Consider the following 17,891-nt stretch of genomic DNA (forward strand, 5'->3'; position numbering starts at 1 on the left):
TATTTTCCATTACTATTGACTTATGATTTAAAATTCATGTATTAAAAACAAATTTATCAATTTAAAATTTTCAGTTGACATTTATTTCAGTGTATTATTCGAATAAGTCTTTCAACTGACTTTGTAAGTATGGCGGCTTCCTGTGAAACTGCCCGTGTGAGTATTTAAATCTTTTATTAACAGTTTTCCGAAAATATTAATAATCAATCTCAAATTCTTCGTGAAACTGAATTTTATGTTATCGGGTATCACGGCGTTGTATACATTATAGTGTTTTAAGATTTCTATCTTTAACTTTGGAATGTTTCTCATTGACAGTATCGAATTTATAATGCTCTCAGCAAACCATTGCATTATCGAGTGGAGGATATTATCACTGTGTTGGACCAATGCAGTAATAAAGAACTTCAATCAGTATATCCTATTTTGCTTGAAAGTCTCTTCGGCACGAATGATACTTATGGCTGGAACCTGAGGAATGTGTACAGCAACCAGAATCCTCGAGATTTTGATTTGTTATTCAGGTTTCTTCATCCGAATGGACCAATCTTCAGGCTTTGTTATAAGTTGATTGGAGATTCGTACTTGAAGTACGATTTTCCGTTGTCTTACCTTCCTGTAAGTTTGTCAAATGCTTGGGAAAAATGTTTGTGGCTGTCACGGTTGATTTATTCAGTGTCTCTATTACAGGGAAAGGTGAAACAGTTGATAAAGAAAGGGATGGCTCCTCCGTTTTACGTTGACAAGTTACAAATGGACAGCCAATCTGGGAAACCCTTTTCACTAGCATTAAGTATCCTTCATGCGAAATTATTGATTCAACTACATACTTTAAACTAGTGTGCTTGAGAAATATTGGACATTGTCAATCAGTTTTTATTGCACCTCTAACCTCTGAACTATTACGCATTTTTGCAGTTTTCCTTAACCTTTTCGCAGATCCTTTTGAATTGTTTGTGTTTAATTTTGCTTATTTCATGGTTAACCCATGGCATCAGAGGTCTATTTCTGGTGTTGGTGACATGGGTTCTTCATCTTGTCAGTTAATTTTGTATTTAGCAGAGGAGTATTTTTCGCATTTCCTGCCATGTGATGGCTCTCATGTTCCAGTATGTAATACTGATGCAAATGCTAATGCAGTCAGACCTTCATTGCCACATCAAGCAGCTATTAGGTAATTCGAGTACGGAACACATCAGTGAAGGATAAATTTTAATGTTTCCGTTCTTTATAAATTTATGGGACTACTCTTCCATTGATCGCTTTTTTTTTAATTGGGGTTAAAATATATTAACGCTTTAAAAATAGTCGTGACTCATCAAAACTCACATCTTTGAAATAAAAAAAATTATTTTGGAAAAAGGTTTTGTGTTTATGAGTGTATTAATGTTTGTAATAAGAACTGCATGTAGCATGTTGTTCCAAATAAGCCTTAAATTTACAGCATTTTCTGTTTGTGTCAGTTGGAGACAATGGGCTATTAAGTTTTTCCACACTGTTTGAATCATTTTTCGCTATACTTTATTAGGAAAATGTTTTAAATAGTGATTGAATTTCATTTGATTTAACTTGTGCTCCTGTATAAGTCACCTTCACAATGCAGTTTGAGATATTCTTAAAGACCAAACTTGTTTGAGCAAGATCTTCTTTTGAGTATGTGGCATATTCAGTATGTTAGGGCCATTTCAGGTCTTCATCTCTGCAAGTACTGCTATGCTGTCTATAAATTGTAGCAAATGTATCCTTTCTTTGTGCATTTGTGTGACAACTCTTTATCTTTTCCATTGTCTCATTCATGACCTAAGTAGATCATTTTCTATCTACTGTCTTTCTTGTTTGTTCCCATTACTTATAGGGTCGATAGCATTGTTTAATCTACAATTATTATACCAAGTACACATATTGAATATAGTATAAGTATTCTTGTTCTCATGTATTTTTTAAATGCAAAGGTATCCCCAGTGACTGGAAGTGAAGAAAATTGCTTGCATACTAATTGAAATGAATATGAAACAAATATATTTTAGCATTCAAACTAAACCTTATGCCAAAGTTTAGATGGTATAAAGTTTAATATATTTTTATGGCATGTTCAGGTCTGATAATAAAAGAGATTTATTTAAAAATTCCATTTAAGGCTGATTTTCTATATTATTTAAAAACTTCTTAGTACAGTGGAGGTTTTATTAATGGAGAGATCATTTATATTCTTTATGAACTAGCTTCATTATTGGCACATATATAATACACGTATATACTACAGTTTCGTGAGTGCATTTCTCAAGTGAAATGGGAGAACACAGTGTTCCTTGGTGATTTTCCTTGCAGGTTACAATAGACTCTGTTTTTGATTGATTTCCAGGCTTACTTTCTGCATTTTATTCTCATTATCTCCCCATTTGATTTGAATTGTTTAATTTATAAGGCATGCTCATAATGCAGTGTGTAAACTGGGATGTAGTTTGGATTACAAAGTGCACCTTTATGAGAGTAATTACTCATTTATTTAATAATTTAATGGGAATAGCCCTTTTACACAAAGAAAGGCAAATAACATATATTGGTTCCACAATTATTTAAAAAAAAAACATTCACAAATGGGTAAAAATTACATAAAGTTACATACTCGTTATTGAGAATTAAAATATAATTTAAAACTAAAGATGAATTTTGATTTGCAATGCATGAAAGACAGTTTCAGATAGGTAAGCAAACGTATTAAGTTAGGTTAATTGATGTAGATAAAGTATCTATATTAAATAATACTCCAAATTAAAAAATTGAAACAATATTAGAAATATAGTATTTGCTAGAGGCCAGATGATGGAACAGAATGATAAATGTTAGTAGTAGTTATTAACTAGACCTTATGGCATCGATTAAGAAAATTTCCCCAATGGGCAATATGAACATTTTACTGACATGTACAGACATCCACGTAGCAATAATTAGCCCTCTAAAATTCTTCAGATATTTTAATAACATTTTTATAAGGGATCCTTGGTAGATAGAAAGTAGGTCAATATAATCTCAACTGTCAGCATCTCTCATAATCTGGCTTATAGGTGAGTAGTAAGTGAAGATTTGTGCTTGACATCTAATTTCAAAGAGCGCTTCATACCTTGTGTTATGTGAAGTTACTTGGAAAGATATTGCCCTGAGGAGTTCTAAGGAATCAATCTTGTTATGCAGTAATTTATGAATATGGAGGTAGTTGTTGGGTGACCAAACAGTAGAGCAGTATTCACAGAGTGACCCTAACTAATGAGATGAACAGAACTATATGAGGCTCTATATGTTCAAAGTTTTTATACTATCGGAAGATAAATCCAAGCGATTTGTATGCTTTAGATTGAACATAGTGCATAGACATTCCCATAAACTCTTAATGACCATAACTTTCTGTGTATGTACATAATCTTTTTCACACTGAGCACATTGTACTGTAACTTAAAAATTGTTCTAATCTAATCTAAGCATGCTTCTCATTAAGTTGAATGCATTTAATAGGTAATGCATTGTGCTACAATTTAAAAAATATTACAGTTTTATTTTTGAGGGTCTAATGAGGCTCCACCCATACCATCAATGCATTAGAGCAATTGGCATGGTGCTCTAAAGCGAGCACCATGCTAATTGAGCCACTTTTTAATGGAAATGAGTTTACTTTGCTATTTAATAAATATTTAGTGATCGATCTGAGAATCTGGACGTGAAATTTGCTTGTGGTGAAATTGTAAAAAGTAGAGATTTTTCACTTCACCATTTTCACTGTGTTAATAGTTTTCCCCTTCCTCGTCCTCCATCCCAAACAGTGGGGACTGCACTAACTAACTCATTTCCATCATTTTTAATTAATCATGATATTCCACCATATCACGCCTGAAATGTCTCTTTTTTTATTTCCAACATATTTTTTTTCCTAGGCCAGTAAAATCACCCACACTCTTGAGGCAAACTGTTTTGGTGAAGAGTGGGCCCTCCTCACCTCTCCATGCTTCTCCCACAGTGCCTCAGCAAAATAATCTCGAAATATGGAGGAGTGAAACCATTGTCCAGGTCTTCACGGACTTCTGGCTGGACAGCACCGAACCGGACCCACCAACATTTGGAGTTGGCAATCTGGCACAGGTTAGTCTGCCATTTAATATTATTGTTGGATTCCCCCTTGCTTGCCATGATAAACATTCTTACTCCTTGCTCCATTTATTTTTACTGTACAATTTTTCATTTAGGTCTCAAGTGTGTTTCTGTGATAAATGGCAAAATCTCCTGATTGTAGTCTACACACAGGGATCTGGAGAAATACATATTGATTTTTGTTATAAAGTGGAGTAATAATTCTGTGTCATATGTAAATTAATCTCATTCTGCATCATGTATTTGATGTGTAATTCTCCTCTTCTCTGTGATCGTTACTTACATGCATGGATTTTGTGAATTGTTTTTTTTTCTTTTATTTTGCAGGATTTACTCCCTTCTGGAGAACACATTCGAGTCATTAGGAACATGATAAAACATTTTCATTACTTCAGCAATAGTGCCACGGGTGATATGAGTGCCATGGATGAATTGAAAAGGTTAGTTTATTTAGGAAGCTAGAAAATAATTTATTATAATTAATTCATATTTGTGTTCAAGGGACTCGTGGTCTCTGCAGAAATGTAGGGCACATCAAGAGAATTTTATTATTATTGGTATTCTACTGGTTAAGGTTGGTTTTAGTTGTAAACATCGTGATCAGCTGTACAAAATTACATTTGCATCCTCATTTAATACACCACCAATACATAGGATGTACCATGATCTTACAGGTTGAAATTTACGAAAAATTCTTGGTTCATGCCAAAAAGTATTTTAACGTGAATACTTTATGGGAAGAAAACATAATTGTTAAATTAAAATATTATCCACTATATGAATGTTTTTTCATGTTAGAATCCCAGAATGTCACTGCTGTTAAAATCATGTGCACAATTTATTATTCCGAGTTTACTGTGAGAGTGGTAGTAGTAGTTTTTATGGGAGGTGACCGACAGCCAAAGTCATTTGCGCCATTAGGGATGGGTGGGAATGAAGAAAGGATTGAGAGAAACCCAGCATCGGCATTAGCCTACTCTTAACAAAAGGTGCCAAGGTCTTCTGTTTAAAGTCCCATCTGATGGAAGTTGAACTTCACTCAGAAGTGCTCTCCGCAAAGCACCTCAATTAGGGATCGGGTTACCACTGAAAAAGATCTGCCAACTCCAGGATTTGAACTTGGACCCTATCAGTGGGAAGCCAGTATGTTAGCCCCTGTACCATCGCGATCCCCCATATATCCTGAGAGGTACAATGTTTGAGCAGAGGGGTGATATCCAAATTTGCCCAGTGCATGTAAGTTTCGCAGAGGCACCACATGTTAGATGAAATTAAATGCCCTATATTGTATACATTAACGATTTATTTGGGAATTTTTTAGGAAGCACTGTCTAAACATTATTGATTTGCTTGCTACTGGCTGAAAGCAGTGTAATTTTCGAAAAGTGTGCAGAATACAATCATTTTCTCTGCCTTATGAGAGAAAAATACTTAATAGAAAGTATTTTCTTGGCAAATCAGCTTGTGGCTCATAGGACGTAATCATATGAAGTAAGACACTGTTGAAAATGATTTCACCAGAGCGTTGCTGACTAATCATTAAGTTTTCATTGTAAAAATAATCATTTTTTAGAAATGCACCCTATTTTGTGCACATGACATTTCATTCTTCATAGCATCTGTGTGCTTTTTCATGTTGTTGTTGATCTGACACTTTGTTAATTATCCCGTTTCAGGGTTGTGATTCCTTCCAATCAGGGCAAAATTTATTCTTTTCTGAGGAATACGATTCACAATTGGCCTTTGGATAGTTCATTTCGCCTGATTCTGGAAACATGGCTGAGTTATATACAGCCTTGGAGATACACAGATTATCTAAACAAATCTGCGTAAGTTAAACAATTTGTTTTCCTTTTTTTTTAATTAACTCATTAAGTTGATGTATCTTTCCCGCACTTATTTTATTCAATAAACTTGGTTTACTTCAGTAATAGGTTTCACAGTGGAGAAAATGATGAGCAGGAGAGAGTGGTGGATCGAAGTCGTTGGCTACCATTTGTGGCAGAGAACCTACCATCTTACTCGGTCATTTTTCAGCAGCTACTCCCACGCTTTGTACGGCTTGATTTGTCAACACCAAAGAATTCACAGATGCTGTTTCGTGTCACTAAGGTGAGTTAGGATTGGATTTGGTGTGCATGTGTCACATCCAATGTTAGCTAATTATGCTTTTTATTTTAGCTTAACTCTGCTTAAAAATTTAAAAATGCTGTGTGTAATTTTTCTGGTTTTCTCCAGAAAGGATTGTTTCAAATGTTACTTGGATCAAAACATGCAAATTTCAAGGTTTTAGTTTTCATATTTGTAAATATTCCAGTGCTTTATAGAACCTCTTGGCATCAAACTGTGTTAGGTGATAAATTTTTGGCAGGAAATTAAATGAATAGGAATAGACATTCCTAATTTTTCATTTAAAGGTGTATTTACTTTGTGTCCACCGCCTTAGTGTCGTCATCATGTAAAGCTGAGCGAAATTCTGCAGGGCCAAGTATTTGAGAGAATATCTCACTCCTACTCCACTGATTGCAACATGGTGTGATTTTGTCTGCAAATCACTCATTAGCAACAGAGATATCATTTAAAAATTTTCAGGACAGCGAATCGTCTATCTTAGTCTATTACTGAAATTTGTCATTTACTTGTTGGTTGATTATTATCAAAGGTTATATCAATGGAAACAATATTTCTTTTATTGTCCAGGGTCAATCCATAATATCTATAATCCAGGGTCAGGCATTTAAATGACGGAGTTATACCATCAACTAATAGCCATATAAAAAGAGTTACCAAAATACAATTTATTTAAAATTACTTAAGTACAGCTTTACTATTGCTGATAACGAACGGAATACAATTAACCAATAATATTTACAATTTTCTTAATATTTTAAATGGTCTCAACATTTATTTACAATGCATCTACACGTTCTGTTATTTTGTTCTTTTCTCCTTCTTTTCCCTCATTATACAATGTCCGTACAAAATCCGTGAAAACCAGCTTATTGGAAATCCTTTTCCAAGTTTTCCGCAGATTTCTACGACTCTGTTGCATGGAAACATGACTGAAAACTTGGCGACTACATGTTTTGTGCTCGCCTTGATGAATCCATCTTTGAGTTGTGGAAAAGCGGCTGGCAAAAATGTGTCGATCCTTAAAAGATGTACTTTGAATAATTTAGAGGTATATTGTAGCAATATCTGAAATATATCTATTTTTCCAAACCTTAGCCGATACTGTCTGTACAAACCATGTATGCAGTAAAATTCACTATCATCATCATCATCATTGGTCGTTCAATCCTAAGATTGGTCAACTGCAGCCCTCCATCCTACCTTGTCTGATGCTAATTGACTTACTTTCTGGTGTTTTTTATAATGTCCTTTCTTCTTTATTTGTCCAATGTATTCATCCCTTGGCTGTTTTCCTCTATTTTTCCTTCTATTATATTCTTCACAATTCCATTATCATTCTCAGGGTGTTGCCAATTCATCTGGTTCTTCTTTTCTCTATGGTGTTCCATGAGGTCTGTTCTTTGTCTATTCTTCTATATACTTCATTTTTTATTTTATCAATCCATTTGATCTTAAGCATCCTCCTCCAGCAACAGGTCTAGAAGACTTCTATTCTTTTCTGGTCTGCCATTCGTATGGTCCATGCTTCTGGTCCATAGAGTGCTTACATAGAGGGCCTCCCTCACTTGGGGAGGGGAGAGTTCTGCGCTTAATCTGCTAGGTGGCAAGAAGTCAGCTTTCATCGTGGAATTACAACTTTGGACTGTAAACTTCTTGGAAATAGGAGTTATTATCATCACCCAGGTAACAAATCAAACTGGCAGCACCTCGGGCTCTCAGGAAGAGGAATTCCCTCCCCCATACATTTGAACAAAGGGCATCCCCTGACCAAATGATAAACTTCCCATCTATGTATGCTCTCTTGGCCTTACTCAGCTGGCAATGTGTGCAATGACATGAGTTTTCTTTGATCTAAAAAAGAAGTAGTTTTGCCTATCTGACCTATTTAAACAAATCCTGAGCTTCTAAATGGGATCATGTATAAAAATTCAATTTTAAAACTCGATCGAAAGAAATGCATTTTTGCGGAATTAGGAGTGATTTTTGGGTATTTTTCTGTTATCAATGGTTTAAATTTAGACTTGAGCGGTATTTATGTGCACCTTTTTATCTAGTGCATATTTCCTTCTTACAGGTCTTCTCTCAGATTAACCTGAATGAGATGATTGCCGAGATGGAGAGTTACATGGAGTCACCACAGGGGTCGAGGGGCGTGATGGCCAGGGTGGGCACGCCATCTGTGCCATATGCCCTGCTGTCACCGGCAGAGTCCCCCAATGCCACGGCTCAGTGGGGCACACCAAGTGCGCAGCACTCGGCCCTCTTTAGGCACAACCGCAGCTTATCACCCTCGGACTCTCCCTGGCTGCGAGACAAGTGGTGTGCCTCCCTCCAGCAAGAACTCTTGGAATTAGAGGGCCCATTCTTCCAATACCAGCCCATGTTTGGGCCAGAACTAAGGAATGAGGTGAAGTCTTATTACTGTACTTTATCTTATTTGCGAATTAGACATTCACCTTTTCCCATTCTTTTAATTTTTAATGTTTTAATGGTTGGGTGTGATCTCCGTTTAAATCAGTGCAAAAGAAATCCCAAATTTACATTTTCGAATCCTGGAATCTACACGAAATCTCACTACAACATAGGTGACAGAGTTAGTTTTCATTCTGGCTGTAAATATTTGTTTTCACTGAGTGTATTGTTTCATTAAAATTAATGGTTAGTTTTTGTCAATATATTGGTTTTTAATTTCATACGTTAATCAGTTATGACAATTATCTCTGAGCTAGTTATTCACTGGTGCAGATATTTGAACTGTGCAAAATGTTATGGTTTTATTTTCCCAGTAGGAGTGATATTTTTAATTGAACTAAAATGATATCACAGATGTTGACTGTCCTTAGCTATAAGTTGTTTCATTTTAACATTCCTTTAAAAGGATTGAAAGAAAACAGGATATTGAAAATGAAGCAGAGCTGGAAATTCTGCAAAAAGTATGCATGAAATTACGAAAATGTGTGATATACAGGAAACCTTCAAGTATGAAAAGTCTTATTTCAATATTTTCGGTATTATGCCTCTTTTCTTTAAAATACAGAGCAGAACCACACTGAAACAAATTGATGTATTTCATATCATTTATTTTATTATAGTCATGTGAGGTAATTTATGTATGAAATATGAAAATACCACAATTTAATATTTCCCCTAACATCAGTTTTATTGTTTGAGTTTGATTTTACATAATTTTTGCTCTATTCACTGCAATGGTATTAATCCAAAGTCTCAATGTTGGAAATGAACGTACACTTCAGTTTCCCATTCTAAATTGAATATTAGAAAACATTATATGTATGTACATGTGTTCTCTCATGTTCCGGTCAAGTCGACATGTTCTGTGTGGTGGGTCAAAACAGGTTTGAAACCTGAAAATTTTATCCCCAGAAGGTTTCGTAATTTTCTGTTATTAAAAGTATTTAGAAATACAATTCTGTGTGCTGTACTTTGACTGATCTTATCTCTGAGCTGACCGACAATAAATTCAGTGTTGAATTTTCAATTTGGTTTAATTTGAATATTTTCATTTCTTTGTAGATTATCAAGTTTTTGGGCATTATCAAATTAGCGAAAGCAGCTGCTAAACAAGTTCAGCAAAATTTGGAAGAGGAAAGGAGGAATCGACCTGGTGGATTCCTTTCTAGTTTGAAGTCTTTATTTTTAGGAATTGATGTTGAATTGGAGGAGTATAGTATGGAGGAACGCAAGAAGGTTATCGCATACCTTGACACTTCATTTCAGCAGCTGTGTAGTATTTTTCAAGTGAGTAGATGTAATAATAATTCATTTAGTTTTATGCAAGGTCTGTATTTATATTAGTCCATAATCACCTTTTTCTCTGAGGAGCATGTGAAGGAAATGGTAAGGGAGGCATGGGAAAGGCTCATGGCAGTATTGAAAGTAGGTGGGGAACTCATCAAATCAGATTTACAGATGTTGAAACATTAGTTAGATAGTAAACGAAAGGATAGTGGTATTTACTCATTGCAGAATCAGAATAATAGGTATTTGATGAGGATTAATTGTAAGAAAACCTTAGTTTATGAGAGTCTCAAGGCATAGATATAACGGGCATTTAAGTTGGGGGTTATAAATGAGGACCATTGGAACAGTTAATCTAAGACAGTGTTTTACGGAGGCTGTCCAGAAAGTATCCTCCGTAATGCTAAAGAAATTACACTGGAATAGATACAAAAAATTTGTTTTCAGCTCCAAGCTACTTTTTTACTACACTCTACTTTTTTTATCATATTAGTCAAACAAATTTAAACATTTGTCATATCTTTAAAGTAGTTATCTAATTACCTCTGCGTGAAATTCTGCCACCTGAGATGCAAACAGAGGACATCTTGAAGTTCTTCGTCAACACGAGCACAAAACATGTAGTAGCCTAACTTTTCATTCATGTTTCCATACAACAGAGTCATAGATACTGGTGGAAAACTTTCTAAAGATTTCAGGTTACATAAAACACCAGTTTTCATGGACTATTCATCAATTTTCAGGTGAAGTTGATTGTTCACCCCTGATGAGTTGCTGCTTCTGCCATCATCATGGACATTTGTGGTCACTCTTAAACGAACAACAACACTGACGCACAACTCTTGGCACTCATCACATTTGGTCCGTACAGAGCACACATTTCCTGATGAATGTCAGCAGCTTTGAAGTCTTTTTTATGAGTAAAAACCTCATCACTGAACAAACTTCTCATTTGGTGAGAATTTCAATTGTATTGTTCATTTTGACTGCTGTTGTAAACAAACAACAAGCAGTATAATCTTCCAACAACTGCCGATTGAGGCGTACTGACCCACTGTGTGCATCAATACAGCGGCCATTCTGCTCCCTCTTCCACTAATTCTCATTCAACACGATAACAGAGGTTACTTTCTGGACAGCCCTCGTAGAAGGAGGTAGGCAAAGTAATGGGTGAATTATGAGAAAAGTGCTAATAGGTAAGTATGCGTTTATAATGAGCAGGGAGTTTTTGGCCGGCACCTTAAGTGAATATGTTAAGAAAAGCTATATAAAAACTTTAACATGAAGCGTAGTTATCTTTGGCTGGGAAACTTGGTTGTTTAGAGTATAAAGTTTAGAGTATAAGCGTAGATAGGTTTCGTTTTGAGATATGAATGTAAAGTAGAATAGAGAAAATAGAATGGATGGGAAGGAGAACCAACAGTGATGTTCCAGGCATGATACGAGACAAGAGAAGGTTGTTGGGAGAAATTCAAAGTAGGCTGGACCAATGGACTGAGGAAATAGTGAGAGAGAGCAGGATGTTGAAGACTGAGTTAAATGGTTGGAAAGCAAGGTGTACGGAGGGAAAGCATAGACTTTTTGGATGGAGTTAAAGTAGGTAGAATGGTATGTAGACCTAAAGAATAAGTTACTGTAGTATTTATTATGGGGTTTAAAGCTATATTTGTGTTTAGTAGCTAGATTCATTAATAACCTACCCTAACCCCGCTGGTAATAATTTATGTTGCCAGCAAAAATATTGTTCTTAACTATTCATTGTGCTTTTTTAAAATTATTTTTCTTTTGCTTAATAATAATTATTGAAATAGTTATTCTTTTTTATATGGAGGAAATCATTTCATCCAGAGTCATACGCTCTCGCATACATCCTAGAAAGCTACTTATTGGGCGACTTATATTAAAAACCTTTATTATCAAAACTGTATGATGCTCTGATGACTATGTTAAAAAATTTAAGTTATAAGTTGTTTGGAAATTTTAAAAAGTAAAAGTCTTCCTGATGATTTATTGTGTATTATTATTGCAAAAGAGTTTACTGCATCAACTCAACATACGTATATAGTTTGTTACTTATGATGTATTTTTATGATTTACACTATCATCTATCAGTGATGGCGTATTGTCAAAATATTATCCTTGCATTCTTGAAATCCAAATTAAGAAAGCAGAAAAATGTAGAATGAAAGGGGATTGGGAAATTGTGGAAAAATAATAATTTAATTGGGAAACCTCAGTTTTAGCCCATTATTATGGAAAAATTTTTTACCATTTCAAGTGTTGAGTGTAGAAAATTATTTGGGAAAGGTTGATTTTATTGTATTTGTAATTCATTGTCAGACAAAGTTCACATCCTCTCGTCAGCACCGTTGCTTAAGATAGTGAAAGATTTCATCCAACAAATTGAAAACGCCATTTACTGAAATCAAGAATTTTTTATCTAAACCTGTAAATTGTCATATGTATAATTTAAAGGTTTTTTTAGCATAGTTGAGACATTTTTCTTGAACTGTATTCTCTCTTACAGTTTGTTTACCAAGCGATCACAGATTGAACTTAAGTCTTTCCAAACTGAGAATAGAGTAGCCAGCTAATTAGTCTGATAAGTTTATCAATATAGATATCTTTACCTATTGACTCCATAGCTCTTGCCACCATATTCATTGGGAATTGACTTTTTTGGCGTATTTAGTATCTCTTAATATTGATATCACAGTTGATCTAGTACCTAGTTCAACATATCCACGTTCATCTATGTTCAGCAATATCCCCATTACAAGTGTCTACATCCACATTCCTTACATTCATATGATTATTTTTGTTGTATTCATCTGACAAATAATTATGAATCCTGCAACTTAACTCTTCAGATCACTGCGATTATCACTTAGGCCAATCTGTCCCGTTTGATCTGAAATCTCAAATTGGCAACTCAATTGGGTAGACTCGACTTAATTCCAGACTGATCTGGATGAGTTTGCTAGGGTTACCAAATGAATCTGACCTTGCGCCACTGACTGATGTGTCTATTAAAAATTATTTCTTGAATAGAACAACCAAAATACATCTCAATAACTTGGAAGTCAAAAAGAACAATACAAGAAGGGTACCACAGGGATCCTTATTTGGTCCTTTTCTTTGGAAAATTGCCATGAACAATCTGCTGAATCATCCCCTTCCTGAAAACTGCAGATGGATGGCCTACGCTGATGAAGTTGTTGTCACAATGCGTGCAAATTTCAGGGTAGATACAGAAAGCATTGCAAAGGAATGTTGCCATATTGTGGAGACATGGAGTGCGAAAGTAAAATTAAAAATTTCTGTTAATAAGACCAAAATGTTATGTTCAAGAACAAATTGTTACGCAATCCAACTATAAAAATTTGTGGTCAAAACATCAAAAGAGCCTCCACATTTAGATACCTGGGCATTTAATTTGATGACCGACTAATATTCCAAGAACACGCAAATTATGCAGCAGGTGAAGTCAAGAAAATATTTAACAGCTTAAGGAGACTGTGCAGAAATAGATTTGGCTCCACCACAAATAGCTTAAGAACTATATGCAACGGAGTCACCATCCCAATATTGGTATAAGGCTGTGAGGTGTGGGGATAGAGGCTAAATTACTGCCGAATCTAGGGGATGTCCAAAGATCTTTCCTAATTGCAACATCCAGGAGCTACAATACAGTCTGTAATGAAGTTATACCAATAATAACCGAGATACAGCCAAAAAAATTCTCAATAGAGGAAAGAAGAATCAAGTCATGGATTAGACAGTTGGAAGTGGCTACTCTAGGAGATGTAACTTTGTCCCCAACTGAGAAATGGAACGGGAAGGTTATATGAGCGAATACCCTGGAGAAATGGGAATGGAAAACATTAGAAAAGGGGAAAACAACAAGACAATTTCTATCTAGCATGAAGGAAAGAATGAAGATCAACTTTAATACTTCCAAAGAAATTACGCAAAGTTTAAGAGGACACGGGGATTTTAGATCTTACCTCAAGAAAATAGGGAAAAAAGGAGGGGACGTGTGAATGCATGATGGAGGAGAACACAGCAATACACCAGAGTCCTGTAATGCCCAATTCATGCCGAGGAAAGACTCGAAGTGGAAGCTATCCTTGGATATTTGCATAACGTCCAACAAATTGGGAAATATCTGCACAAGGAACCGATTAGGAAAATATTGGAAAGATTTATCAACAAAAGATAAAGTGTGGACGGGGAGAATGATGGAAAGGGAGGGCACGTAACTCATATTTTGAAAAAGATAGCGATATTGTATTGGAGGTTTAAACATAAGGTACCCCAAATATTGAAACAATAAATTGCCTGATTCTTATCAAACTGGCCAAATTGAATTGAATTGAAATTGACTGATGTGAGATCGCTTGGTAGATGCGAGAGTCCTCTGAAATGAGAGCTCTGCTAAGCTTGCATCATATTTTGTTTATGTTTAAAGCACTTTTCCCTGCTGCTAACACTTCCTGTGAATTATTTCCCTTGGATTAATTTTCCTACTTCAATTTACGTTTCTCCTTGTCCCCTGAAGAAGAGTTTCACTCTGAAGCCTTCTGCCATGCCATTTCTCACTTGAAGATAAGTCTTCAACAGGATTCCTCTGATCCTTTCTAATCATTCAGGCTTAAAGCTTAGCCTGAGATAATAATTATTTGTCTACTAATACAGGGAATGGTTGGGCCTTGAAGTATATGTATTACTCAAATGCATGGTTTCCTATAAAATGCTGTATATCCTAGGGCCTTATAGCTTAAACTTATTATTCCTCATATGCTATTTGATTTTTTAGTTTCTTATTCTGGTTTATTTCCTTTCTTGTGGTCTAAACAGCAAGTCTAGTACTCTTTCTGTTCCCCGCACTACCACATGGTCCTTTATTCTGCTAATTTGTAATGTCTTCTCTATCCAATTTCTCTGACTTTTACTAATCTCCCAAACAACTCCCTCTTTTTCCATAAAATGTCTAACCCTTCTTCGGTTGCCTTCCTCCCTGCCCAGCTTTTTTTCTCCCTCCCTGCTTCCTATCCACATCTAAGAAGTCTTTAATCTCCTCTCATGCTCATTCCTCAATATCAAGGTTTTTTAGCCATAGAATGCTGCACTTGATCTCTGAGCCTAAAGTGTACCGTTATTAAAGTAAATTTAAGGCGGCACCATTTGACATCATGGCCTGCAAGCACAATACAAATATCCTTTTCCATGTATAGTAACATATAACATTATTTTAAGTTCATCTTGTGCTTCACTGACTTTTAATTTGAGGATTTTACAGCAAATAGGTGGGTGTATTTGGAAAATGGCAAGTGGAGACGCGTATTATTTTCCCTTTCCTTTTAATAATGTAAGGTTGACCCAGGCCCTGGTGTTGATACATGTGATGGATTCCAAAGTGTAACTAAGCAGTCGTCGTTTGCGGAACTTCCCAAGGCATCAGAAGCAAACCTGATGCTTCCAAGCCCCAGGTTGAGAAGGAAATACTGCGATGCGAGGTACGAGGGAGATCCCGAGATGGCTCCAGTGATGACCATTGAGCTTGGTTTTCTCGTGAGGGCACTGCGCTTGGTATCCTCCAAGATTAATGAAAAAGTGAGTATGTCCTGTTTTGTGGAGTGCCTGGCCATAAGTCTCCTGTGGCATTGCATGGGCCACGGCTGATGGATTTCCCAAGCAAAGGTCAAATTTCAATCCAGTATTGTGTTATCTTCATTTTATCTATATCAGCTTTCAAAAGCTGTTGCTCATGTGATAGCGGAGTTAAATCAGTGAAGCTTGTACCGCATATATGTTGCACAATAAGTTAACAATATTGCAGAAAATTCCATTTATGCACAACAAATAAATACCAGCAAAAAATTTATGTTCCCTCTTTATTTTATATCCCCCTATTTATATGTTTTGTGCAAACATGAGTGCAATTATGTTTTTGTAAGTTTTTTTAAAATTTTCCAGATTATAAAATAAAATAGATGCAAGCTTCAATATATGCCTATCGCTCTAAAATGTGGACAGATTCATTGCTGAGTGATAATGAATGGGTATGGAATAATCTAAGATCCACAGACTTATTCATGATTATTGCTGAGACATGGGCAACCCATGCAACCAAGGCCTTAGATTTGATGATTTCTTGGAAGGATTCAATTCGAATTTTGGATCAATGGTTTTGATGGGATTCAACGAAATTCTTGCATCCTCCAACATGATCTGTCGATTAGATTTTGGTTTAGCTTCATTATATAGTATTTTATTCTTTCATTATCTCTTTTACATCCCTATTCAGTATTTTTATTATGATACAAAAGCTGTAATTACTTCAACTTAAAGTGTTTTTGCAAACTTTCAAAGAAAATGATAGAATAAATTTAATAAAAATTGCAGTACACACTAAGACACTTCAAAGTGAAATTTTCTAAAGATTTCATCAAGGATAGAGGATAGTTTAGGGAAGTGCTTCGCAAGTTAGGAAAAGAATTTGAATTCTCTAGGCACTTTGTTCCATTCCATAAGTTCCAGGTTTTCAGAACATTAAGGTGTCTTATATATGTATTTCTAAAGCAATGAAGAGGATGGCCAGAATGTTATAGTCTTTCAAACTTTCTTTAATGCTATATCCAACACATCTCTCTTCCACTGCTTCTTTAAAATCTCTGCTCAAAGAAAAACAGACCAGAAAATCACAGTTGGTAGGGGTATTTTCTGATCCTCGAGTGGTTGCAAATGGGGCTGGTGTTGAATTAATGTTTTGACGCAGTTAATGAAAAATGGATAACTATGGCATCTGTGTATTTTTTTTATTTTTCAGTATGGGGATGAAATCAAGAGCTTATACCAGGAAGACAATTTCAAGGGCAGGTTGGTGCGTCAGGTTCTTAGTCCTCCAATGACAGTTCGTACCGTATCTGGAGAATTCGAATTGAGGCAGGAATATGTGAGCATGCCTCCGAGATTAAGTTTGCGTTCACTGGCAAACCAGGGAGTGTTGCTGAAAATGGCCATATTGATTCTCTTGCTCTCGTGGGCCATGGGCAGTGGATACCTTCAAGGCACAGTGGTCTTCCTACTCATTTGGTTCCTGTGGCTCACCATAAAAGCCCTCTTGGCACCCTTGCTTGGGTGCGGCGTTCCCCCTGTGCCATCGCTCTCTCCTCGTGAGCCCGGGAGGCACCCCAACCTGGAAGATTCATCGTAATTGGGATCGCATTTATTGCATGACAACCTTTTATAAGATTTCTCAGAAATTCTGATTTTTCATAATGAAGAAATTCCATTGTGTTATTAATTTTGTATTCATGTTTTGTCTCCCAGTTGTTAACTGTTTGTACTGCGTTTTCCAGATGATGAATGTCCCTTGCTGTAGCACAAAAGTGAATGAGATTTTGTAAATATATTTTCTCAACATGTTCTAATATTTTCTGATAATGTGAAGTTTGAAGTAGCAGCTACTTTGTCTTCTTGAATTTGTGCTTCATTGTTCCAGTTCCTGAAAAATATTTTTAAACTTGTATTTTTAATTAAACTGTATTACATAAATCAATGTTATATCCTTAAGTGTAAATGCATATTTGTGCTAAAAATAATTATTTCTTTAAAAAATTAGAGCCCTCGTATCAAAGTAGTTGGGTGGGGACAGGAAAGTAAATTAAGTTTTTATTTATTGTGAACTGGAGGTGGTTGAAATATTAGTCATGGGGGGGGGGGGAAGTTGTGATGTGATTTGTGGATGGGGTGAATGTTAAGCTTAGAAAGAGCAATGTAGGACCTCTGCATCATAGGTGCACGAGTGCAGAACATAATGAATTTATGAAGGTGGTGATTTGATGATAAAATAG

General features: G+C 35.6%; 1 protein-coding gene across 1 annotated transcript; it reads left to right on the forward strand.

The window, feature by feature from the left end:
- Positions 1 to 129: 129 nt before the first annotated feature.
- Positions 130 to 17,573, forward strand: LOC139692535 (sphingomyelin phosphodiesterase 4). Its single transcript, XM_071590758.1, has 12 exons — positions 130 to 156; positions 319 to 618; positions 691 to 793; positions 940 to 1,174; positions 3,927 to 4,131; positions 4,468 to 4,580; positions 5,817 to 5,969; positions 6,069 to 6,252; positions 8,348 to 8,680; positions 9,808 to 10,032; positions 15,409 to 15,648; positions 16,865 to 17,573. The coding sequence occupies exons 1-12, from the start codon at positions 130 to 132 to the stop codon at positions 17,249 to 17,251; spliced, it is 2,505 nt and encodes an 834-aa protein (XP_071446859.1). The 3' UTR covers positions 17,252 to 17,573.
- Positions 17,574 to 17,891: the final 318 nt, after the last annotated feature.

Source organism: Hetaerina americana, unplaced genomic scaffold, assembly GCF_022747635.1.
Source record: "Hetaerina americana unplaced genomic scaffold, ioHetAmer1.1.p SCAF_4, whole genome shotgun sequence".
NCBI classification, from domain to species: Eukaryota; Metazoa; Arthropoda; class Insecta; order Odonata; family Calopterygidae; genus Hetaerina; species Hetaerina americana.